Here is a 25166-nt window from a genome sequence, read left to right as displayed (position 1 = left end):
ACTAGAGGAAGATTACCGAAAAAAAAAAAAAAAATTTTTTTTTTTGATAAAGAAAACAAGGATAAATTGCTACAATTTGGTGAACCTGACCTATACTCATGGAGATAGTAACTCTAAATACCAACAGAGAGTGAAGGAGTCGTCACATCAAGTATCAGTGCTATCCCTTCTGTACACAGGGTAGATAGGGACGGGCAACTTAGACATTGGCTACCTAAAATGAGGGAGTTTAGTTTAAGAGTATGGAAGGGAAGAAAGTCCCCACTGAATAGTCTAGATGGGTATGGTGAAAAGAGATGGGGATAAGATTCGTTTGATTCAATAGTGAATAATTGTTATCATGACTAACTGTAACTGTCACAGTGGTAAAGGTAGAAGTTTTGTAAGAAAAACAGGGGAGCAGTTAATCTTACAGTCCAGAAACAGAGGACCATGGGATCGTCCGTCAAGGGAGAAGAGCACAAGCAGAATGTGGGACCTTATCCAGAGAAGCAGCTATACCAGAGACGGAAGCAGAGATGGGGTCATGGAAAGGGGGAGCAGCTGAGGACTCTAGATTCATGGGAAGAGAGGGACTGAGAGCTGGTGGCCAGGAGGCAGACTTACAGAAAGTGTCCTTTGGTGGTGTAAATTATTATATATGCCTAAGTGTTTTTTTTGTTTTTGTTTCTTAAAAAAGCTAAAGTGAATAGAGAGAAATACTGTTAACTGATGGTACATGGAGGGGATTATAATCATTGTAATGAAACAAGGTGTATGATTTGTTGAATGTAAAACTGATGATCTGCCCTGTAAACTTTCATTCAATCCGCAATAAAAACCTTAAAAAAAAAAAAGAATTTTGTTGAGAACTCTTGCTCCATCCACCCTACAGCCCTTATCTTGTCCCTCCAGACTTCTTTTGTTCCCTAAATTCAAAAGACATTTCAAAAGAGAAAATTTTGAGTCCCTTGAGGACGCCAAACTGCCCTTTTGATGTGGTTTAAAGCAAAGAGTGCAGAATTCTTTGGGGAGGGGTTAGAGAGATGTAAACACTGCCTTCAAAAGCTTATAGATCTAGCTGGAGGGTGTTGAGCAATAGCTGCATGTTCTGATATTTTTGTTTAACAAAGGTTTCTTTAGTTTTGTAGCAACACTTTTTTGTTTTTTAGTAAGCCTGTCTATTTTATTTGACAATTGATCCAAGGGATTTATTTATCTATTTTTCAAAAACTTTTTATTGCGGATTGAGTGAAGGTTTACGGAGCAGATCCATCAGTTTTATACTTAACAAACCATGGTAACAGTAAGTATTTGCCTCTATTCACTTTAACTCTTTTTTTTTTTTTTCTCAACATATCCTTCATTTAGGTCTGTACACTTTTTTTTTTTTCTTAAATGTTTTATTGTGAATTATGTGATACTTTACATTGGAGAACATTAGTTTTACATTCGTTCTATCATATATCGTATCATTGCCATGGTTACAATCCCCTCCATGCAATCCTTCCCCCGTATCCCCCAGGTCTTCAGCACACAGTCGCTCTCCCTTTCTGGATCTAAAGTCTCCAGCTACTCCATCGCTCCACGTCATCATCTCTGGCTCCATTTCAGGCATCACTGCTTCTCTGGGTAGGGTCCCGCTCTCTGCTCTTCTCCCTTGATGGTCCTAGGGACCTCCGCTCCTAGACTGAAAAGTTAATCACTCCCCTCCTTGCTATAAAACATCTACCTTTACATTTCCGACCCTCACTATCAGTCCTGATAACAATTATTCACTATTGTATCACAAGAGACCCGTCTGCATTTCATTGCATCAGCCCCGCCTAGACAGATTGAATACTACTCACTGGAGATTCTACCTTCCCCCACACCCTCTGGATCTAGGTTCCCTCTTGAAAGCTTGTAAGCCAGTCACTTCTTGCCTTTGTAGCTCCCCACCCCCCATTTTGGGTATCCAATGTCCAAGTTGCCCATCCCTGTCTACTCTGTGTGTGGAGGGGGTGGGAATGATTCTTGCTGTAAGGACTTGTTCCCTCTTTTGAGCTACTGCTTCCATAGGTGTAGGTCAAGTTCATCAAATTGTATGAGAATACTTTTTTTTTTCCTCTTCTTTTTACTTCTGGTTGAGCTCTGATTATCCAGTCACTGAAGCCAGGATAAGTGGGTATTAATTATCTGCAGGTGTGGATGTTCTTATGCATATGCCCTCTCTTCTTATCAGCTGGACGCTTCACTCTCCACTCTAGTCCTCTGTGGCTATGTCACTGACTCTGGGCCCAAGAGTCCCCAGGTCTTGCCACATGTTGGCCAACCAGGTCTTCACCCGGGTTCACAGAAGTCTATTGAATGTTGTAGAGCTCAGCTCACCACTTCATTGCTGTTTTTCCCTCACTTCCCCTTATTGGTGTCGAGCGTGGTCACCACACTTTAACTCTTGCATTCCTCCCCTTGTCTTCTGTGTAGCAAGCAATACTTTTTAACTTCTGCACATGTTCCAGGAGCCCTGGTAACGGAGTGGGGTATGATTAGGGCTGATAATCGCAGGGTCAGCAGTTGAAATCCACCAGCTGCTATGTGAGAGAAACAGGCTTTCTGCTCCCATAAAGATTTTCAGCCTCAGAACCCTTATAGCAGGGTTGCTATGAGTTGAAACTGACTCGATGGCACATACCAACAGCATATATAAATTTATCACAGGATATTTAGAAGAACAGTGAAAAAGGGAAAAGCCTCCCATAATCTTACTCTGTGTTTAGCATATTGATTATAAATATGGCCACTAGAGCAGGAGCCCCTTAGTTTGAATCCTGGTTTTGCTACATACTAGCATATTCTATTTGTTTTCACATGAAAATGTAATCATAATGTTTTAAAATGGTACTTTCATTGATCCAGTTTTCAACATTTTCTTCCCCATGGAAAGACCTGATTCTGATTCTTTGAGAGAATGGGTCCCTGAGCCTGGGGGCTCAGGACCACAGTTTCAGGGGCACTAAGGTCAGTGAGCATAACATAGTCCCCAAACACAGTGTTCCACATCCTATTAGGTGAGTAGTAACTTGGACCTTAAAAGCTCTAAGTGGCCAGTTAAGCTGCTACTATTGGTCTCTCTGTGCCTATACCAAAGAAGAATGATGAAGATTGAAGACTCTTAGAAACAAATAGTCCAGTGGACTAATGGAACATGTAACCATCAGTCTCCATGACCCTGAAACCAGAAGAACAAGATGGTGCCCAGCTACCACTACCAACGGCTCTGAAAGGCATCAATCACATTAAAGGTCCTAGATAGAGTGGGAGAAAATGTGGAACAAAACTCAAAAGTATAAAAAAGACCAGGCTTACTGATCAGATAGAGGCTGGTGGAATTTCGAGACTATATGACCCTGGTTCACCCTTCAGGTCTGGAACTCATCCTCGTGGCTCAATTCTCAGCTAAGCAATAGATAGGTATCTATGGGGGACAACAAAACTAGTGAGGTAAGCAGACCACAGAATGGTCAACCATTCTAGATCAAAAGGGCAGCATTTACCTAAGGACAAAACTCCTGAGGGTTGGGAAAGGAAGAATGGAAACCAAACCACAGGGAGGAAGAACAGTAGGTAAGTGATACCAAGAGAACTGCAGTCACTGGGAGGAGACAAGGGTATGATTTGTGTGAAACTGATGGTCTGCTCTGTAAGCCTCCAGTCAATTCACAAGGAAAAGGTAAACAATATACTTCATTAATGTGAGGGTAACTTACAAAAGCATTGCTACTAGGGTTCCAGTTCAGACACACACACAGGTTTATTATGCCATTTATTCCACAGACATTTGAGTGTGCAAGGCCTGAGGGTATCATGGTGAATCAAATAAACTGTCTCTGCATGCCGGCATGCAAATAGGGGAGAATTATGTGAATATAGGAATAACCCTAAATCTATTCCTGTATATTTTTATGTATCATTTCCAACTTAAAATTTTAGTATTGGTAACAAACTACCATGTCTGGAAACTATCTCATAATTAAAACAATGAGTCGTCACCTTTGATTTCATTAATCCTGTATTTTTTAATGACTAAACTCTTCCCTCTGTTTCACAGGTTTTCTCAGAAATCAGTTTTTAGGAGAGCTTTGTTTAAAAAAAAAAAAAACCCACAGAAAACAAGCTCATTAAACTATATAAAGTTCCTTATATTCAAATATGAAAATAGTCCTAAAATATATTGCTAAGCAGGGTGCAGAAAAGCATGTAAATTATGCCACTGTCTCAGCAGAGAAGGAGGTCTGGCAGCCCAGAGGATTCCATGTTGGGCTGCTTATCAAAGGTCAGCAATTTGAATGCACCATGGAGCACTTGTAGCTGGAGGAAAGGGCTGGGAAAGAGACTACTCGCTGATCTTTTGAATTTTGAACCATGTGAATGTTTATGCAAAAAAATAATAGGTAGCCAATCAGTCCCAGGTCTTGTTCTCCATCTAGAGCAGGACTTACACTTTCAGGAGAGAAAGAAGACAAAGTTAGACGACAAAACACACGGCAAACACTTGAAGCACCTGGCTTCTCGTGGCTGTTGGTGGTACTGGAAAAGCCGTTCCTTGACTCGTCGCTTGTCCTCCTCCAGCACCTTCCTTTTGTCACAGCCTCGAAGGTTGACAAGGGTCATGGCATCACAAAGAAGTGCATCCTTCACTTCCCGATCAAGACGTGAGTCCGTGGTGAAACTTGGAGAGTGGTTTACCTGCCAGGTGGAATCATTTTCCTAGACCACCTAAGTAGGTGGTGGTCTCTTGCAGGCCTAACTGGAGGGTCTAGGAGAGTCATTCCCCTCCAGTGACCTCAGCTATTGGAAGCTCTGGCTTCTGAGGCCATAGTGACTCTCTCAGAGAGACCCCATCAATTCACAGCCTGGTGAGTGAAAATCAGACAGCCCAACTCTACGATGCAGCGTCCTTAAAGGAAAGACTTAATTACTCACACTGGGAATATGTGGGATTAAAAACTGCATCCCCTGGTGTAGGCCAGAGACTGCCAAGATTTGGCTCAGCAGGTCAAAAGTGGATAGGTCTTAATGCCTTCTGCCGGTCAATCAGAAGGTGTTCCCATCCTCCCCCCCCCCCCCACAGGGCTGCTATTGCACCACCTGAGTGCACTCTCAGCCCAGGTGTGTGTTCAGGGAGGTCTCTGAACCTTGATTTTATAAGGTCAGGAGCAAATCCTCACCTCCAGCAGCCAGGGCTTCAGTTTGTGGTCCAGCAAGATGTCAAAACCAAGGATCTCAAAACAGGCACATGTACCTCCACTAAGATACTGGGGAAAACAGGTTCGGTAGTTGTGACGAAGAATAGAATGGGCCGAGATGATGGTCTTGATGATGATGTCTTCAATGTCTCCCCACAGCTCCCGGGGGTCGTAGCTATGTTCCCGCAGCCAGGCATTGAGCGTTGACAGTTTCCTGTGAGATCCAGTGCTCAGAGGAAGGCCTGCTTCTATATCAGCAGAAGCTGGCTAAAGCAGGGGGCTCCCTAATACTACCCCAACTCCTGTGCCTAAGGGCCTTGTACATTAAAGGGCTGCGCTGGCCTGCAAGGTTGGCGGTTAAAGCTTACCAGCTGCTCCTCAGAAAACCCTATACAGAGTCACTATGGGTCAGAACCAACTCAACAGCGCTTAACAAGTAGTAGTTGCTTGGAGGAGCCCCTGGGAGGCACAGTTTTGTACTCTACTAGGAGCTCTGGTAGCGTAGTGATTACAAATTGGGCTGCAGACCACAAGGTCAGCAGTTTGAAACTACTGCTGGAGAAAGATGAGGCTTTTTGCTCCCGTAAAGATTTACAGCCTCGGAAAGTCTGTACAGGGTCGCTATGAGTCAGAACCAATTCCATGGCACATCACCACCACCAGCAGCTGAAAGGCTGGCAGTTGGGAGCTACCCAGGTACACCTGGGAAAATGGGCTTGGGGATGGATGTGCTTCTGAAAGGCCATCAAAAAAGCCTATGGAGCAGTTCCACTCTGAACACAAGGGGGCACCAGGGATCGCGATCGGCTGGAGGGCAACAACAACAAAGCAGGTTGGAGGAGGGCTTAATTCTCGGGTAGAATGTGGGCTGCACTTGGAGGAGAGACACAGTACAAGAGTATGTAAAGGCTGAGTTTTCCTTGGACAGCTCAGTTTCTTGGGCTGCTGAGACTGTGGGCTCAGGGGCAGAGGAAGCAGGACAACCCCAGAGGAGGGAGTAAGTACCTCTTACTGCCCACGGCATCGTCCCGGACAAAATTCTCATTGTGTTTGTTGATGGCATAGTTGGTCAGGTGCATGCACATGTCATCCTGGGAAGAGAAGGGTCCTGCAGCACTCTGCTCTAGCCCTCTGCTGCCTTTTTATCACCCCTCCCTGGTCAGAATTGCTTCTCTCCTGTCCCTCTAAGGCTTTGAAACAACTTTTCGCCAAACTTCACCTGAGGACTGTTCTCTAAGCTCTTGGGTAAGAGGGTGTGCTGGGCTCCGCCAGGTGATGTACTCTCCTTAGTCACCACCCACCAAATGCTCTCCTTCCAGCCAGGTGCTGAATGAATCCAGGCTTCATTCTTGGGTCATGCGTGATCATAACAAACCTCTCTCGTCCTGGTTTCTCCATAGAACCTTAGCACTCATGCCATAGCAGAAGAGAGGATGCCACCCTGGCCCCCTTACCAGGTTGTTCATGTTGGGCTCCACATAGGGCATGGTGGCAAAGCGGACCAGGCCCTCTTCATACATGAAGATCCGAAGAGGGTCACAGGACGTGATCAGGACGTAGATTCGCATGTCAAACTTGAAGCCATCAATGAGGAACGGCTGAGAGCATGCAAGTCCATAAGGGAAAATAACAGCATGCTTTTGAAGTGCTTACTAGGTATCACTGTTTCAATTGCTAGGAATATATAACTGATATAATTTTCACATTAACCACACAAAGTGGCTAACGATTACTAGTCCCGTTTAACAAATGAGGAAATGGATAAGAATAAGAAACTTGAGCAGAGTCACATATTTAGGAAGTGAAAAGGTTAAGAAGGTTCAAACTCAGAGGGTGGCTCTAAGACCACGGCTCTATTTCCCTCCAAGATACCAGGGATAACAGAAGGGGTAGGGTCCTAAAACCAGGTTCCCTCTGGCTTAGGAAAAGGTGAGGTACCCAGGTATTGAGGGCTGGGAGACAGGGCGGACCTGAGGCACCCTTCACCTTGGAGATGTACTGCTGACAGATCATATGCTCTCCTGGTTTGATCTCCCGCGGATTTCGAGTAATAAAGATGCCCCGGCCCTGACAGCCACTGTCCGGCTTGCAGATGTAAGTGCGGGTTTTCCGTTGACGACCATAAGACTGGAAGTCCCCGTAGCTGTGTACAGAGAGAGGCTGGTCAAAAGGTTTCTATGCACCATGGCTACCCCTGGACCCTTTCTGTGGAGTTTTTCCTGCTGTCTAGTCCATGCTTTGTGGAGCACAGGACCTCACCCCCACTTTTCTTTGACTAGTTGAAGCTCTCTCATGCCACTTCTACCCGTCTGTGACTTTCTTAGGTTGCAAGGCCAGAGTCTGGAGGAACTTAGACAGTGAGTCCTCAGAGTGTGGAGGAAGCCAGGCTCACTCACTCTGCAGGGAGGCACCACGTTCGAGGGAAGATGTTGTACTCAGTCGGGTAGAGTTTCTGCATGCGGTTGAGGTTCCGAGCCAGCAGATCTTTGCGGCAGATTTCTGTCATGCCAGGAAAGTGGTTGATTTTCTGAAACAGAGCCAGTAGTGTATGTACTCCCAGAAGAAATGATGATTCCTGGGAGCTGGGGACCCCAAGAAGCCATGAGAAGGACTGAGGGTCAAAGCACTTTAACTATTACTACCTGAGGCTGAAAACAGAAACTTTGCGAAGAATTCCCTCTATGGCCTCTACCACGCTGAGGTTAAGAAGTGAGGGTCAATGAGAAAGGACGTATGCTAGCCAGGACTTTGGGCCTTCTTGCCATTTTAGAACTACCCGCAGAATACCAGAGAATCTTGGGTGGCACAATCTGTTGAGCACCTGACCACTAGCCAAAAGGTTGCTGGTTGAAACCCACCCAAAGATGCCTAAGCTAACGGGCCTGGTGACCTGCTTCCAAAGGTCAGAGTCTTGAAAACTCTAGAAAGGAGTTCTACTCTGCACACACGTGCTTACCATGAGTTAGAATTCACTCCGTGGTAACTAACAAGAACAGATCACCAGAGATTAGTCCCATATGGACAATCTATGCATGATAGATAGTACAAAGCAAAGAAGCTCAAGAACATTGTCCCAAGGATACAAGAGAGAAAGAAAACTCAGAGCCAACCCGAGGCAAGTACTGCTGGGCCCCCACAGTGTATGAGCTTCTTTGCTTTGTATGGAAACTCCTGGCTATTTGGTATTGCCCAGTGTTGGGAAGCAGCAGCATATGGTGAGGATAGCTTCATCTCTGGTACTTTGGACATGTTGTCAAGAAAGACCAGTCCCTGGAGAAGGATATCATGCTTGATAAATGTAGGGTTGATGACAAAGAGGAAGACCCCCAATAAGAGGGACTGACGTGGTGGCAGCAGCAATGGGCTCAAACGTAACAACAGCTGTGAGGATGGCACAGGACCAGGCAGGGTTTCATTCCATTGTGCAGGGGGTCACTATGAGTCACATCGGATTTCATGGCACTTAACTACAGCGGTGTGAGCTCAGTCCTTTTGAGACTCAGTGTCTTCTGTAACTGAGGGTATCTGCCCCTCAGGGTGGGTGTGTGAGGATTTCATGAAGTAAGAAGGTACAGGCAGACCTTGCTTTATTGTGCTTTGATTCACTGTATTTCACATATATTGCGTTTTTACAAATTGAAGGACTGTGGCGACTCTGTGCTGAGCAGGTCTGTTGGCTCATTTCATGTCTTTGGGTCACTTTTTAATTATTTTCAAACTTTTTCATAATGCTACTGCACACTTATAAACATAACTCTATATGCACTCGTTGTTGCTAGGAAACCAAATGATTTGTGACTGACTTTATTGCAATACTCACTTGATTGTGGTAGTCTGCAACAGAAACTACAATTTTTCCAAGGTATGTCTGCACAGACACTTAACAGTGTCTGTTGAAATGCATAAACATCAGTATCCTAGGCATTTATGAGCTGAAATGGACTGGTATTGGCCATTTTGAATCTCACAATCACATGGTTTACTATGGCGGAATGACAAATTGGAGCAGAATGGTGTTGCATTCATCATCATAAAGACATTTCCAGATCTATCTTGAAGTACACAATGCTGCGTATGATAGGATGTCTATATGCCTACAAGACTCCTGGTGTGGCGCTATAGGATCAGCACTGGACTGAGAACCACAAGGTCAGTAGCTCAAACCCACCAGCTGCTCTTCAGAAATCTTATATAGAGTTGATATGAGTTGGAACCGACTCAATGGCACTTAACAAGAACAAGGAAGATCTGTTAATACAACTATTACTCAAATTTATGCACCAACCACTAAAGCCAGTGATGATGAAATTGAAGAATTCTACCAACTTCTTCAGTCCAATATTGATCAAACATGCAATTAACATGTATTGATAATTACTGGTGATAGGAATGCAAAGGCTGGAAACAAAGAGGAAGGATCAGTCTTTGGAAAATATGGTCTTGGTGACAGAAATGATGCTGGAGATCACATATAGAATTTTGCAAGACCAATGAATTATTCATTGCAAATACCTTTTTTAAACATAAAAGTCAACTATATACATGAACCTCACCAGATAGAATACAACATGAAAGACAACTGACTATACATATGGAACTAACGAGGTGGAATACACAGAAATCAAAATGACTACATCTGTGGAAAGAGACAGTGGAAAAACTCTATATATTCAGTCAAAATAAGGCCGGGACAGACTGTGGAGCAGACCATTAATTGCTCATATGCAAGTTCAGACTGAAGCTGAAGAAAATGAAAACAAGTCCTTAAGAGCCAAAATATGACCTTGAACATATCCTACCCGAATTTAGAGATCATTTCAAAAACAGATTTGATGAATTAGACACTAAAGACCAAAGACCAGGAAATTTGTGGAATGACATCAAGAACATCATACAGGAAGAAAGCAAAAGGCCATTAAGACGTGAAAGAAAGAAAAGACCAAAATGTATGTCAGAAGAGACTCTGAAACTGGGTCTCTAGCATAGAGATGCTAAAGCAAATGGAAGCAATGAGGAGGTAAAAAGAGCTGAACTGAAAATTTCAAATGGCAGCTAGAGAAGACAAAGTAAAAAATAATAATGAAATGTGCAAAGACCTGGAAGTAGAAAACCAAAAGGAAAAACAAAAAAACAAAAACATGCTCAGTATTCTCAAGCTGAGGGAACTGAAGAAAAAATTCAAGCCTCAATTTGAAATATTGAAGGATTCTATGGGAAAAATATTGAATGATGTAGAAAGCATCAAAAGACGATGGCTGGAATACACAGAGTCACTGTACCAAAAAGAAATTATTGATGTTCAACAATTTCATGGGGCAGCATATGATCAAGAGCCAGTGACACTGAAGGAAGAAGTCCAAAGTACGCTGAAGGCACTGGCAGAGAATAAGGCTCCAGGAATTAATGGACTATAAACTGAAATCTTTCAACAAACTGATGTTGCACTGGAGGCACTCACTCACCTCTGCCAAGAAATTTGGAAGAGAGCTACCTGGTCAACTCATTAGAAGAAATCAATATTTGTGCCCATTCCAAAGAGAGGTACCCAACAGAATGCTGAAATGGGGCAACATCATTAATATTGCATGCAAGTAAAATTTTGCTAAATTAAAAAAATGGCTGCAAAAGTACATTGACAAAAAAAAAAAAAAAGTACAATGACAGAGGTTCAAGTTGGATTCAGATGAGTATGTTGGATTCAGATGAGTATGTTGGATTCAGATGAGTATGTTGAATAAAAGATGCCACTGCTAACATCAGATGGATCTTGGCTGAAAGCAGATCTGTTAAGAGAGATATTTACCTGTGATTTATTGGCTATGCAAAGGCTTTTGATTGTGTGGATCATGACAAGCTATGGGCAACGTTGCAGAGAATGAGTGAGTATTCCAGAACACTTAATTGTGTTCATGAAGAACCTGTAAACAGACCAAGAGGCAGTCGTTTGAACAGAAGAAGGGAACACTGAATGGTTTAAAAGCAGGAAAGGTGTGAGCATGGGCTGTATCCTTTGACCATATTTATTCACTCTGTATGCTGAGCATATAATTCGGGAAGCTGGATTATCTGAAGAAGAACATGGAATCAGAATTGGAGGAAGACTCATTAACAACCTGTGATATGCAGATGACACAGCCTTGCTTGCTAAAAGCAAAGAGGACTTACAATATTTACTGATGAACATCGAAGACCACAGTCTTCAGTATGGGTTGCCCCTCAATGAAAAGCAAACAAAATCCTCACCACAGGACCAATAGATAACATCAAGATAAATGGAGCAAGATAAAATATATATATATATATATATTGATGTTGTCAAAGACGTCATTTTGTTCGAATCAACCATCAACACTCATAGAAACAGCAGTCAAGAAATCTACAGCACAAGACCTCTTTAAAGTGTTCAAGATATCAGTTTGAGGACTAAGGTGTGCCTGACCCAAGACTTGGTATTTTTAATTACCTCACATGCATACCAAAGTCTGACAGTGAATGAAGAGGACTATAGAAGAATTGATGCATTTGAGTTATGGTATTAGAGGAGAATATTAAAAGTACCAGGGACTGCCAAAAGAATAAACAAATCTGTGTTGGAGGAAGTACAGCCAGGATGTCCCTTACAAGCCAGGATGGCAAGACTTTGTCTCTCATACGTCAGACATGTTATCAGGAGGGATCAGAACCTGGACAATGACATCATGCTTAGTAAAGTGGCGGGTCAGAGGTAAAGAGGAAGACCTCCAATGAGCTAAACTGGTACAGTAGCAGCAGCAATGGGTTCAAGCGTAGCAATGATTGTGAGGTTACTTCAGGACTGGGCAGTGTTTTATTCTTTTGTGCAGAGGTTGCTATGAGTTGGTACCGACTTCCATGGCACCTAACAACAACAATGATGATGACTTATAGTAACCATTTCCTGTAGAGTTAAATCTGATTCATGGTAACTCGGGGTGTGTTGGAATGGAAACGTGCTCTACCGCATTTTCAATGGCTAGACCTTTCATTCACCAGGCCATTTCTTCTGAGATGCCTCAGTTGTAGCTCCAACTGACCATGTTAACCATTTGTATCACTCAGGAATTCTGATAAAGGAATGGGCTTCAAAAAGCTTGTGGAAATGGAAAGGTTAAAAGAAAAAAAATGGAAGTTTAATAAAAAAAAAACTTTTTGAAGCTCCTTCATATAATACACCCTCCATAAATGTCAACGATTGGAGTCCTAGTGTGGTGATATAGGATAAGCACTGGACTGCAAACCGCAAGGTTGCCAGTTCAAACCCAGCAGTGGTTCCTTGGAAACTATACAGAGTTACTATGAGTCGGAACCCACTCAAGGGCATTGAACACTGTTGTCATTATCTTATACTTGCTCCTTGCAGGCTATTTCTTTGAAGCTTCTTGAAAGCTTCTAGCATCTGTTCTCCCTTAGGGTCCTCTCCCAAATCTGGTCATGGAGCAGATTTTCGTCTTCTCAGCTTCTTTCCTAGTTCTTCCTCCCCTCAATAAGCCTGTGGGCCCTACTCAATGATTTTATTGCTAATCACCACAAAGACCCAATAAGAAGATTTAAAAAAAAAAAAAACCATGAGAAAGTGATATTTTTTCTTATGGGCCTTGGTCCTCATTTTCCTAGCGGATGTGGGGTGCTAGCTTACACTCATTAGGAGGCCCTACTAGTACTAGCCTTGAAGCTATCTCCCCATCTTCTCCCTCAAATGGGCTCGCCTGCCCTGAAGGAGGCCAGATGGGCAGATATCTCCAGACATGGAGAGTGAATAATGAGGTAGGGTGTGCCCAATAGTCATTTTCTTCATATATTAGAAGCTCCAGAGAACCACGAGAAGGCTATTTCTATGTGAGCAGAATGTCTTGCTCTGCACTGGGGGACAGCCACAATGAATGGCAGACTGGGGTGGATGGGTGGGAAGGGTGGAGAAGGCCTCCTGAGGGAGACTTCAACCTTTAGCATCTTGAAGCAGGAGGTTGGTACCTGAAACCTCTTCATGTCCATGACTCGTTCCAGTGAGACAGAGCAGTCCGTCCAGTATACAGTCCACTCCTCGTCCTCCCCCACTTCCTTCAGGCCACACATTTGGGCTGCCCGTCGCACTGTATAGATAGGGAGGTCAGTAGTGCCAGCCTGGGCGCCAGCAACAAGCCCAGGAACTAGCTGGGTTGGGACAGACCTGACAGGATGGCAGGCTGAAGAGGGACATAGTGTGACAATTCCAAGTTCATGAGGCTGTCAGGGCCCTTCCAAACTCTGTGGCAGGGAGAATGAGAGCCTGGCTCTCGGCTCCTGACAGCCCTGGGTTTCTCCCTGTCACTCAATCAGGACTGTTTGGGGTCTGCAGAGCCGTCTCTAGGGAGAATTCACACTGGCAACTCACATTCTGAGTGGTCCCATGCTCTGAAATGCCAGGATAGGAGGGGACAAAGGAGATGGTGAGTACAGAAAAGAACATAATTGCTGAGGCCCCTCAAAGCTTTCTCAAGAAAACTCTTTTCATCTCTGGTGAATCTGGGAAGGGTGGGAAGTAACTTGTGGCTATTTTTTTTTTCTTGTTAGCTTACTACTGCTGAGGCTAACTGGAACAGTGATGTCTCAGCTACCAGTAGCTGAGCCAGGGGGCATCCAGGAAGTTCAGTACAGATTATGAGCCAGCCCTGGTTTACCTGACAAGATCCAGGGGCTGGGAGCCTGATTAGGGGAACATCCCCAGAGTAAGAGCACAAAATGATATGGGTGACGAGCTGGCCGCTTACCACTCTCATACTTGCAGTTGGTCAGGTTGATGGATAGAGGTCTGGAATAGAGGAATAACAGAATTCAGACAGATTGAGAAGGAAGGACAAACCCTGGACTACTGGACACCCAGATGAAGAGACACCCAACAATGTAATTGTGTTGCATTTCCTCTAGAAGCTGCTTAAAGACCAGCTTTTACATGCTGAAAGAAAATTCCAAACTGAGCCAACCCCAATTTTTTTTCATGTTTTTGTTAATCCACACTGTTAGTGATGTTGCCCTTTTCTCATTTTGTAGGTTAACCTAACCCTTGAACTGCTGAGGGAATACCAGAGGGCAACTTTCTAGAACGCAAGTAGATAAGGGGGTCCAGGAAACGTATACCTGCGTTTCCGCTTTCTCTTTCTTCTCCCAACTTCTAAGTCCTCTGGGTCCATTGGGGCTATGAGTTTCTTTGGAATTTTCTTGGCTATGATGGATAAGGGAACCCCATTCCCAAATGCCTTATAGTCAGCCTTTGAGAGTGCCTCTTGAGAAGGATTAAAAGGGATGTTATCTTCCCTTTTAACACATTCCTCCTCAGACTCCTCTTCCTCAGCATACTCTTCCTCAGATTCACTGGTTTTACAGGTACTCGGCTCCATTCTCTTAGATTCTGAGGGGAGGTAGATGGGAATGAAATAAGATTAGAGCTCCCCTCCAGGCCCCAGAAAGGCCGCAGTAATCCTCCCAAAGGACCTTTAGGATTTTTACAGAACAATCCCACTGCAGAATGGTAGGTAGATGGGGCTATGGGACACCTATCTGAGATATTAGATTCCCTGTTCACAAATCCCAGCCCTTCAGAATCATCCCATACGGTACACTGGTGTATGCAGAACAGGGCTGACAGGGACCAGGGCTTTGGCTGGGAGCACTGGGTGGGAGGAAGACCTTCATTTAAAAAATGGAGCTGTAGACCAAAGGTCTCCTATAAACCGTCCGTTTCCCTGTCCTAGAACTCAGTTTCTCCACGTGTACACACAGGGGTCAGGCACCCAATGGTTAAAAACCCTTGAGCTCTGCGGATGGGGAACCCATGGAGGACACTGCCCACCAAAAGTTCGTAGGGGAAATGAGGGGCTGCTGGGTCCGCCCCTAGGGGCCCAGGGCTGGGCTCAGCTGGTCGCTCATGTCCGCTTGTTGCCTCACTCCCTCTCCTTCCCGGGCGTCGCTGGACGTCCAGGATCTCCTCTTTGTTCCACAGGGCAGTCTGCCGTAGCTGATCTCGAGAGGGAGCCCGCTCCCCCGTGGGGCTAGCTCCTAGCTCGGAGATCACTGCGGAGGCGGCGGCGGCGGCGCCTCCTAGAGCTGGCGGGCAGCCGCCGCCGCCGTCGCCATGGACACGAGGGCGGCTCCCATTGGAGATGTGTTCTTGGGGCGGGGCCATCCAAGAACCACACCCACTTGGGAGGCAGCCGTGGCCATCTTGAACTGAGATCGCTAACGTTTGCCATCGATTTGCCTGGCAGCTGTCATAATGCCTCATGGGATTTGTAATCCTTCCGCTTTGGCACCTATTTCCTATCACCACCACCATTCATCTTTGGACCTAAGTACCAGTCCGGAATGGAGCTCTGGTACCGTAGGGGTTACGAATCGGGCTGCAAACCTTAAGGTCAGCAGTTTGAAGCTACCAGCTTGGTTCCACGGGAGAAAGATGAGGCGTTCTGCTCCCGTAAAGATTTACAGCCTCGGAAACCCTGTGCAGGGTCGCTGTTCCCCGGCACGTAACAAAAACCACCACCAGTCCGGAAAGGGCCTAGTGGTTACGAATTGAGCTGCTAACCTCAGGGTCAGCAGTTTGAAACTACCAGCTGTTCCGCGGGAAAAAGAGGCTTTCTGCTCCCTAAAGATTTACAGCCTCAGAAACCCTATGCAGGGTCACTATGAGTTGGAACTGACTCCATAGCACATAACAACAACAACCACCAGTCTGGAATTTGGCCAAGTTTGTGTTCAGGACAAATAACTGCTTGTGGCATTTGTTACAGCAGTACTAGATAACAAAGACAATGACCACAAAATTCTGATAAAAAGTTAAACTTTTTCTTAGAAACGGCTTATGGGTGTATATTCTGCTTTATCCCTGCCCAGAATTTTGCCTGTGTCACGTCTTTTGGGATAGAAAACATTTGTGCAAAATTCTACATAAACGTTTCTTACCAGGCCAGGACCCCAATGCTGAGAAGAGCCAAAATCTTTGCTGGGTGGCTAGGCTGGCCAGCAGGGGTCCTTTCAGCTAGTCCCCACCTCCCTCTGTGAGCCTCCTCTGACCCCTCTCTACCTTATGAACAATCTTTTTCCCCAAAATGCTTGGGGCAGGAGTGGTGGCAGTGAAAATATCTCTGTTGTGATCCAGACCCATGGTTTCTTTTGCTTTTGTTGGAAAAAAATCAAGGGAACACCAAGGAGAGTGGGTGCCTTACACACAAGTACAGGGTCGCTATGAGTCAGAAAACCGAGAGTCACTTACAGCTCTCCAATAGGAGTCCTGGGGTGGCACTGGAGGACAAACACATAACCACTACCTGAGGGGCGGGCGGTTCAAGCCCATCCAACAGCTCCATGGGAGACCATCCTGTCCATCTGCTTCCCTAAAGACTAAGGTCAAGAAAGCCCAAGGGAGCCCAGGTCTATGCTGAAGTAGCCGGGGTTGCTGTGAGGAGGAGCGGACTCAACCTCAACAGCAATAGGTGCATTTTCATGTTTGACTCTTGTGCAATACCACCTACTGACATCTCTTCCAGAACCACTGTGAAAAGCTCTGGAATAACAGGACAGAACAAAGCAAAGGATATACACATTTCTCAGACAGACTCAGATGGAAATGAAGAGCTAGGACTTAGCTGTGGATTTTATAGAGCTTGGAAAGTGTCTGGGAAAGACCCCACCCAGGAGGGCACCCATGGACTGTTAAGGATAGCACCATCCATCATGCAACCACAAGTGTAAACTGCCCCAGCGCCATTTCTAGAATCTGGCTACCTGTGTGCCAATCCGTGTTCTACCATTAGGAGTTGCCTGACTTTGGGCAACTTACCAAATCTCTGTCAGCCTCCCTCTTTGCATTTGTTAAATGGGTGTTAAGAGACCCTGAAACTTTAAAGTTGCTGTGAGGATACCTTGGCTTCAGTATTAGAGCCAGGTAGATGAAGGATGTGATGTAAGTAAGGTATCTGGGAGTGGAGCAGTGCAGAATGTAAGGAAGGGACAAAGAACTATGAGTCAGTGGTACACAAAGGAAGAAGCGGTGAGAACAGAATGAGGGGGGCAGACACACATGCTAGAGGCACCTACACCGTCACTTTCCTAAGACTTGCTATGAAAGGAAAAGCCCAGTCAACACCATAGTCTTCTTTTAAAGTCAGGAATCTGTAACATTTGCACACACTACCTTCTTAACACTGGGTGAGACATCTCTGGGGTAAAAGAAGACAGGAGAGAAGCAGCAGCTATAGCCATAAAGACTCATTTGTTACGTTTATTCCAACGGCTCTCTCTTTTAAGGAGTTCATATTAGCTCTTTATGTCCTCCTTTGGGCTGAGCGAGGTGAGTAGGCAGTCCTGACAATGCCCAGTGGTCATGCGGGCAGAACTCTGAAAAGGAACTAAGATCAGTTAGAAAATAAATACCTCGGGAAAGACTACTGCTCCTCCCGGACCACTAGGGCCACCAGTGCGGCCTGGACCTCTTCTGCCTGGGCTGGCGGCAGCAGACAGTCCTGGATAAGAGCCAGAGCAGCTGCCTCTGTCAGGCTGCTGAAGTCCTGGGATGTTTTGACAGGGAGGTGTCCGGCCAACTCACAGAGGGCAACGTTGAAAGCCTCGCCTTCCTTTATTCCAAAGCTGGACTTCCGGGCCCAGAGAATGACTCGGACCCCCATGAGGGCTGAGGAAGGCGAAGTCTTTCCAGGAGGGGCCCCTCGGGTCACAAATAAGTTATGGGCAATCTCATGGTCAGTCAGGTAGTCAGTAGCCCGACACACTCTGTTTACCAAGGCTTCCAAGTCAGGTCCTGGGCTGCTAGTGTAAAAGAGGAAGCCAGGAGCTGGGGGAGCAAGAAGCAGATGCAGAAGGCCTCCAGGGTCCAGGGGCTGGCTTGGCGCCCCCTCCACGGGCAGTCTGTGGGCCAGGTAGTAGCCGTGCAGGTGCAGGTGGTTCACTGAGGCCAAGCCACCCAGGCTGTTGAAGCCAACCCGGAAGCCTGGGTGTCGGCTGAGCAGCACAGCCTCGATCCCGGCCCGCAGTGCACCTGGCAGTAGGCGCTGGGGGAGTGCCAGGGCCGGTTCAGGCACCAGCAGCACGTGGCCCCACTCCAGGGGGCTGACGTTGATCATCACAAGGATGTCCTCTTGCTGGGTAGCACCAGGCAGGCTGGGCTCTCGGTGCAAACGGAAGAGAATTTCTCCTGGTCGGATCTTGTTAAAGTTAAACTGTTCTGGGTCAAATGACTGCTTCACGCTCTTGATGCTCTGGGGGCGCCTTCTCTGTACCCCTCGCTCCACATTTAGCTGAGCCACAAAACCCACAGCACCAGGGAGGGTTTGGGTCTGTAATTCCCCCAGGTGGTAACGAAACAGGCCCAGCTCCATCCGCTGCTTCCAGGCAGAGCAGATTGCAGAGTCAAAGCGAGACAGTGGCAAAGTCCCCAGAAGGCCAGCTGCAATCCTGGGCCACTGAACCCCTCCTGCTAGCAGTTCCTCCAGCCCATAGACAAAGTCAGGAATGCCTCGCTCCCCCCAGGCTTCCTCATTTGGAGGCAGTAAATAGGAAGCTTCATTTGAATCATGTGGAATCGCCATGGGGCTAGACCTGAAACAATCAAAGAGGTGAGAAATGCATGATACCTTCTTATTTCCAGAGGCTTTATTTTATTTTCTAATAAAATACATTTTCCAATATATGTCTATGGTAAAATACTTAGAAACTATAGAAATCACACATGATTCTATCTTATATGAGCATACATTGTTGCTAACTTAAAATTATCAGCTTTGTAAAAGTTACAGACACTGAGTGGGCAGACATTTTTATATGGAGTGGGGAATATACAACCCCTATTCTAACACTCAGGGGGAGAATTTCATGATTTATACCTTTGGCACCTACAGCTTCATTTTTATATACAGATGGATCTTGATCATTTCATCCATCTTCAGTCATAGTGTAGGCAGGCTGTTATCGATTTCACATGATTACACACAATGGTGTGATGAACACCTACGTGCATCCATCTTTGTACACTTTAGTTTTCTTTAAAATAAATTCTCACAAGAAAACCTGGTTCAGAGTGGGCGCACGGCTAAGACTTTTGACCCACACGCACTGTCAGCCTGCCCTCCAGAGAACTGTGTCTAAGTGGCCAAGGCTTCCAAGCTGACCACTCCTTTTGTGGGAAGAAGGCGTCCAGTGCTCTGCAGTGATTGCACATGGCTGTGCACAGAACCATCTGGGTGCAGATAGCCCAATGTCCCTAGAAGGGCCCAGGGCCAGTCCTCCAAGGAGGGAACTAGGGCTTGTCTTCATCTTTCACTGGCCTCTTGGACCCAGAGATGTCCAGGAGAGAGGTCCATTGAGGACTTCAGAAGGAGGCATTACCTTGGTGGCCCAGTTAAGACTTCAGAAGGAGTAGGAAGCCCAGGTTTGGTCTTACTCAGCATTGCTGGTGTAGGAACTTCAATAATAAAGCAGAAAGGAAACACAAACTTACTAAAAGTCAATATAGTTTTGACAGCAAAATTCAAAGTCTTGAATTATTCTATTAAAAGTGAGTCTTCAAACGAATATAGCAAAGCCTACCATTTGCTCTATATCTGAGGTATACTTAAGACGACACTCACTGTCTCATTCATTCGTTCATTCATTCATTCATTCAGGGTTAAGTGCCCACCTCATGTCTGGTGTGGCACTGCAGGATACTGCACTGATCTCAAGGTTGGTTTAAACTGCAAGGTCAGCGGTTCAAACTCACCAGCCGCTCCTCGGAAACCCTATACACGGTTCCTATGAGTTGGAACCGATCTGTTGGCACTTAACAATAACAACAACATGCTTGCTCCAGTGTTTTGGGGGTTCCTCTTCTGTACATTGTGTCCCACGTTCAGTTCAGTCATAAACCCCAAGTATTTATGAAGTGCCTTTAATGTATGAGGCATTGAGGGCACAGTAACAAGTAATATGGGGACGGTCCCTAGCATCCTGGAGCTTACATTCTTGTGATGGAGTCAGACACTAAGGACCATTAAACATGTTAACATCCCATGGTGATGAGCACTTTGTGGAACATGGTAATACAAGAGACTAACTAGAATGGCAGGGATCAGAACATCCTACTTCGAGTAAGAGGGCAGGACAGGCTCTGAGCTGAGACCTGAAGGATGAGAAGTCACCAAGGCAAAGCTAAGGAACGCATGTTCCAGGCCGAGGGAACTGTAAGTCCTAGGTCGCCAGTCAGAAAGGCACTGACCTGCTGACGGGCCAGAGAGGAGGTCGGTGTCATTAGAGCATGGCAGACAAGCAGAAGAGCGTCTGAGATGCTGCTGGAGAGGAAGGAAGGGGCCTTATGTGTCACAGTCAGGAGTAAGAAATCACTGGCAAGTTCTAAGCAGGAGAACGACAGATGCTCAAGACACATTTTGACATTTTGGAGGTTGAACCAACAAGACCTGCAGACATGTCAGGTATGGGGACTGAAGAGAGGAGAAAAACTAGGGGTGACATGGCTTCGGATGCTAAGTCGGTTGTTGCAGTGTTTACGGAGATGGGAAACTAAGATGGGGTGGGATTAGGTTGGCTAGTGGAGGAGAGCACTCTATTTTGATGATTGAATTGGAGGTGCTCCCTGGGCATCTGATAAGGGAGGTGATGTAGACAATTGGATATTCATGTCTGGAAGTCAGGGTATGATCTGGGCTAGGTAAGTAGATCATAAATGATCAATTATAATCAAATATCTACTTCCTAAACACACACTTCTCTGTTCAGTTTCACAGTAGCTGCTTTAGCAGCACCCCTTCCTCCCTCTGACCCTAACCACCTGAAGTTGGGTCCAACCTTATAAGTTAAAGGCCAGAGTCCTTCAGACCGCTAAGTAGGCGTAAGATTTCTGATGCCAGCTGTAAGTTTGGTAGCCCATTTAACACCCTCACTTCTGACCTGCTGGCTAGTTTTGGGGCTTCCCTACTACCCCTCCAGGATGCAAGCCTCAAGCTTGGGAGGAGGTAGGATGGTCTCCCAAGCTTCTGCTAGCTACAAATTTGCGGTTCCTTCTACCCACCAGGTTACCTTAGCCTCTCTCACTGCTCTTTCAGGTTCAATAATTCACTGAAATGCCTCACAGATAATGGAAAAGGCTCTACGAAATGATTACAGTTTTGTTGTAGCCAAAAAAGTATACAAAGACATGTAGAACGAAGTCTGGAAGGGTCCCCAAGGTGGAATGTCTATGTTCCAAAGGGCACCATACCCTCCCATGTGCAGCAAGAAGCCCACTAAACTTCTGTGTCCAGAGCCTTTTATTGGGAGTCTCCATTCATAATACAAACTCTAGCTTCTCCTCCCGAGGTAGATCGGTACCAGGAGGTGATCTGACACATGGGTCATTACGGCCTGGTCAGTTCCCACCCCACAGTCACATTACCTAATCGGTTAGGTGTGGTTTGGAATCTTTATCAGAGACACTTAAATTCCAAGGTGTTTTGTTTTTATTTTTAAGGAAATAATCTCAAGGTATCTAGGGCAAAGACCAAATTCTTCAGATAAAGTTCATGTAAGCACCACAGTTAGATAAAAACCAATCAATTCCACTGGATTCTGACACACAGCATTCATGCAACCTGATAGAGCACAGGAGAACTCCTCCAGAGACTTTCTAAGGCTGGTGTGGCACTACAGGATAAGCACTGGACTGCAAACTGCAAGGTCAGGGGTTCATACCCACCAGCATCTCCTCAGAACACTTTAACAACAACATAATCTTTATAGAGTCCTGGTGAGGCACTGCTAACTAGTAGGACAGTGGGTCAGCTCCGTCAACTGCTATACAGACCAGCTGTAAATCCGAAACAACTGGAAAGCGCTTAACAACAATCTTTACAAGGAGTCATCCTGGTGACCTGTAGGCTAAGGATTGGGCTGCTAACCTCATGGTCAGCAGTTCAAACCAAGCAGCAGCTCTGTTGGAGACAGATGAGGCTCCTTGCAAGATTTACAGTAGAACCCTAAGGAGCCGTTCTACTCGGGCCTAGAGCGGCTATGCTATGATGGAGACTTCCAGCAAGACGTCGGATTAGGCACACATACTACATAGACCCTCTACAACAAAGATGTTGTTGTTCAGTGCCATTGAGTTGGTCCTGACTCATAGCAACCCTCTATATGGTTTCTGAAGAGCAGCTGGTGAATTTGAACTGCCGACCTCCCGGTTCAAATAGACCTTGCAGCCCAGCACATTATCCCACAGCACCACACCAGAACTCCACAACAAAGAAATGAGAGACCAAATGAAACAGATGAAAATTTGAGACCTAACCAAATGAGAGGCCAAACAGACACAGATGACGATCTGGGAAGCCTGGACTTCAGAGGGAAGGTTAAAGACGTGGACCGAGTGCTTTCTGGAAGGAGAAGCTGAGCAGAGGTGGCTAGAGAGGGAGACAGGCTGGGGACTGGCTGGCCAGACGTAGTAGCATGACCATCTTTTGAACAGCTCTGGCAGCAGCAGGTGACCTGGCAAAGCAGGGTCACACAGGCAACAGAAAACCTGTGATTCCTTCATTTTTTCCCACGCTCTCCAGGAGACCAGAGGAGTGGTCAGCTCCCACCCTTATCTACCCCCAGCACAGGTCCTGCTCTTTGGGAGTCATGCTAGTGTGAGGCTAGGGCCAGCTGTGTCGCTTTGGTGCCTGGGTATTCAGGTGGACTTGGCTCTAGACCTACAAAACCCGCACAGAGCCACCAGACCAGCATTTAACCAGTTCCCCTGCCCCCAGCTGCCCTGTGGTCCTAACAGACCCTGAAACCAGAGCCATCAAGGACCTCCAGGAACCGCTTCCAGAACCCGCGCCCTGTACATCGGTAACACCTAACACCGAGACTGATAGGGACTCCATCTGGGGCCGGAACTCTGCTGTCACATCCCCCGACACACCCATCTCCTGAGCTCACTGACTTGCAGGAGCTCCCCGGAATTTTGCCTCTCAGGGTCCAGCAACTGCACTGTTAGTTTTAAAAATTTTTATCGTGAATTGAGTGAAGGTTTATAGAGCAGATAGATCATCAGTTTTACATTCAACAAATCATATCCTTTGCTTCATTACAATGATTGCAATCCCTTCCATGTGCCATCAGTTAACAGTATTTGCCTCTAGTGACTTTAACTCTTTCATTCTTCCCTGTATCCTGCTACCTTCATCTTTCTCTGCCAACTTTCCTCTTGCTGTATATTGCCTTCGCTGTCACCAATGTTAAACTGGTGATAAGGAAGGCCCGTGAATAATTTTCCCTCACTCCCTCCCCCATAATCATCATAGAGTATTTCTTTTATAAAGAAAACCTTAACTTTTTACATTGTTGTTGTTGTCAGGTGCCATCGAGTTGGAACCGACTCATAGCGACCCCATGCACAGCAGAACGAAACAATGTCCGATCCTGGGCCAATGTCACTACCGCCGCCACACTTGACGCCATCAACGATGTCACCTGGCTGATCCATCTCGTTGGGGGTCTTCCTCTTTTTCTCTGACCCTCCACCTTACCCAGCATGACATCCTTCTCCAGCAACTGTTCTCTCTGGACAATGTGTCCAAAGTATGAGAGACAAAGCCTAGCCATCTTGGCCACCAGGGAGCACTCTGGTTGCACTTCTTCCAAAACAGATCTATTGGTTCTTTTGGCAGTCCATGGCACTTTCAGTATTCTCCTCCAACACCACAACTCAAAGGCATCAATTCTTCTACGATCTTCCTTATTCACAAATATTATATGAGACTAATGTAAAAAGTTTTTTTAAAAAAACTTTTTACATTAGTCTCATATAATATTTGTCCTTTTGTGATTAGTCTATCAGCATAATGTCCTCCACATTCATCTATGTTGTGAGGTGTTTTGCAGGTTGATTATCGCTCAGCATGGCATCATATTCTTTGTGTGTATGTACCAAAATTTGTTTAACCCACCAGCCTTCTGTTGATGGGCATTTAGTCTGTCTTCATCTTTTTGATGATGCATTTGAGCCCAAATGGGCAATACTCTCCCAAAAGTAAAGATGAGAAGGCAGGCAGTAGCAGGAGAATCAAACAGGAATGGAGATCAGGAACTGAGGTAGAAAAGGGGGGAGTGCCGACATGTTGTGGGGCTCACAATCAATGTTGCAAAACAATGTGTGTATAAATCATTGCATGGGAAACTGATTTGCTCTGCATACACTTTCACCTAAAGCACAATGAAATGTTCTCAAAAACAAAAACAAAACCACCACCAAAACCTCAAACCCCAAAACTAATTTGTGTGGTATTATCTTTTCAAGAGACTGGAGAGAGATCTGGCTTTGGAGCTGACCAGTTACTGTTTAAATTCTCACTCCAGCCTTCACGAGGCGGTATTGGCGCAGTGGTGAAACCCTCTCCTTTCATGAGGGAGACCCTGCCCACCTACTGCATTCCAAGCCTGGCAGCCACCTGCCTCTCAGTGGAGGCGCATGTGTTGCTGTGATGCTGACCTGTTAGAATTTCTGGTGCTGGTGGCTGTGTGCCGCACAGTCGGTTCCAACTCATGGTCACCCTGAATAGGGTTTCCATGGCTGTAAATCTTTACAGGAGCAGAAAACCTCATCGTTCTCTTGTGGAGTGACTGGTAGATTTGAACTACTGACCTTGTGGTTAGCAGCTCAGCTCGTAATCCTGCATGCTGCAGGGGCTTGGTTGTGTGCCACTGAGTTGGTTCTGACTCTTGGTGACCCTATATAGGGTTCCTGAGGTTGTAGATTTGTTATGAGAGTAGGGCCTCATGTTTCTCCCGTGGATACTGGTAGATTGGCAGTACTGACTTTGCAGTTAGCAGTTCAATTTATAATCCACTACACTTGTTGTCATTGTTGTTGTTAAGTGCCGTCGAGTCGGTTCCGACCCATAGCGACCCTGTACAGGGTTTCCGAGGGTGTAAATCTTTACG

The 25166-nt window shown here is 45.8% G+C and overlaps 2 protein-coding genes across 2 annotated transcripts in view; both read right to left on the bottom strand.

Annotated features, from left to right (window-relative positions):
- Positions 1-14599, bottom strand: part of TTLL13 (tubulin tyrosine ligase-like family, member 13) — a 23393-nt gene extending 8794 nt beyond the window's left edge. The window contains exons 1-9 of the mRNA XM_006867180.1: positions 14340-14599; positions 13973-14013; positions 13197-13315; positions 7604-7734; positions 7194-7350; positions 6662-6805; positions 6213-6298; positions 5190-5421; positions 4523-4707 (exon numbers count right to left, since the gene is read on the bottom strand). Coding sequence (XP_006867242.1) covers positions 4523-4707; positions 5190-5421; positions 6213-6298; positions 6662-6805; positions 7194-7350; positions 7604-7734; positions 13197-13315; positions 13973-14013; positions 14340-14599 — 1355 coding nt within the window. The remainder of the gene's footprint in view (positions 1-4522; positions 4708-5189; positions 5422-6212; positions 6299-6661; positions 6806-7193; positions 7351-7603; positions 7735-13196; positions 13316-13972; positions 14014-14339) is intronic.
- Positions 14600-17641: 3042 nt separating this feature from the next.
- GDPGP1 (GDP-D-glucose phosphorylase 1) lies at positions 17642-18799 on the bottom strand. The gene has a single exon (XM_006867133.1). The coding sequence runs from the start codon at positions 18797-18799 to the stop codon at positions 17642-17644; it is 1158 nt and encodes a 385-aa protein (XP_006867195.1).
- Between the last annotated feature and the right edge of the window lie 6367 nt (positions 18800-25166).

The sequence above is a fragment of the Chrysochloris asiatica genome, unplaced genomic scaffold (assembly GCF_000296735.1).
Source record: "Chrysochloris asiatica unplaced genomic scaffold, ChrAsi1.0 scaffold00101, whole genome shotgun sequence".
Taxonomy (NCBI): Eukaryota; Metazoa; Chordata; class Mammalia; order Afrosoricida; family Chrysochloridae; genus Chrysochloris; species Chrysochloris asiatica.
This window is presented reverse-complemented; position numbering and strand designations above follow the sequence as displayed.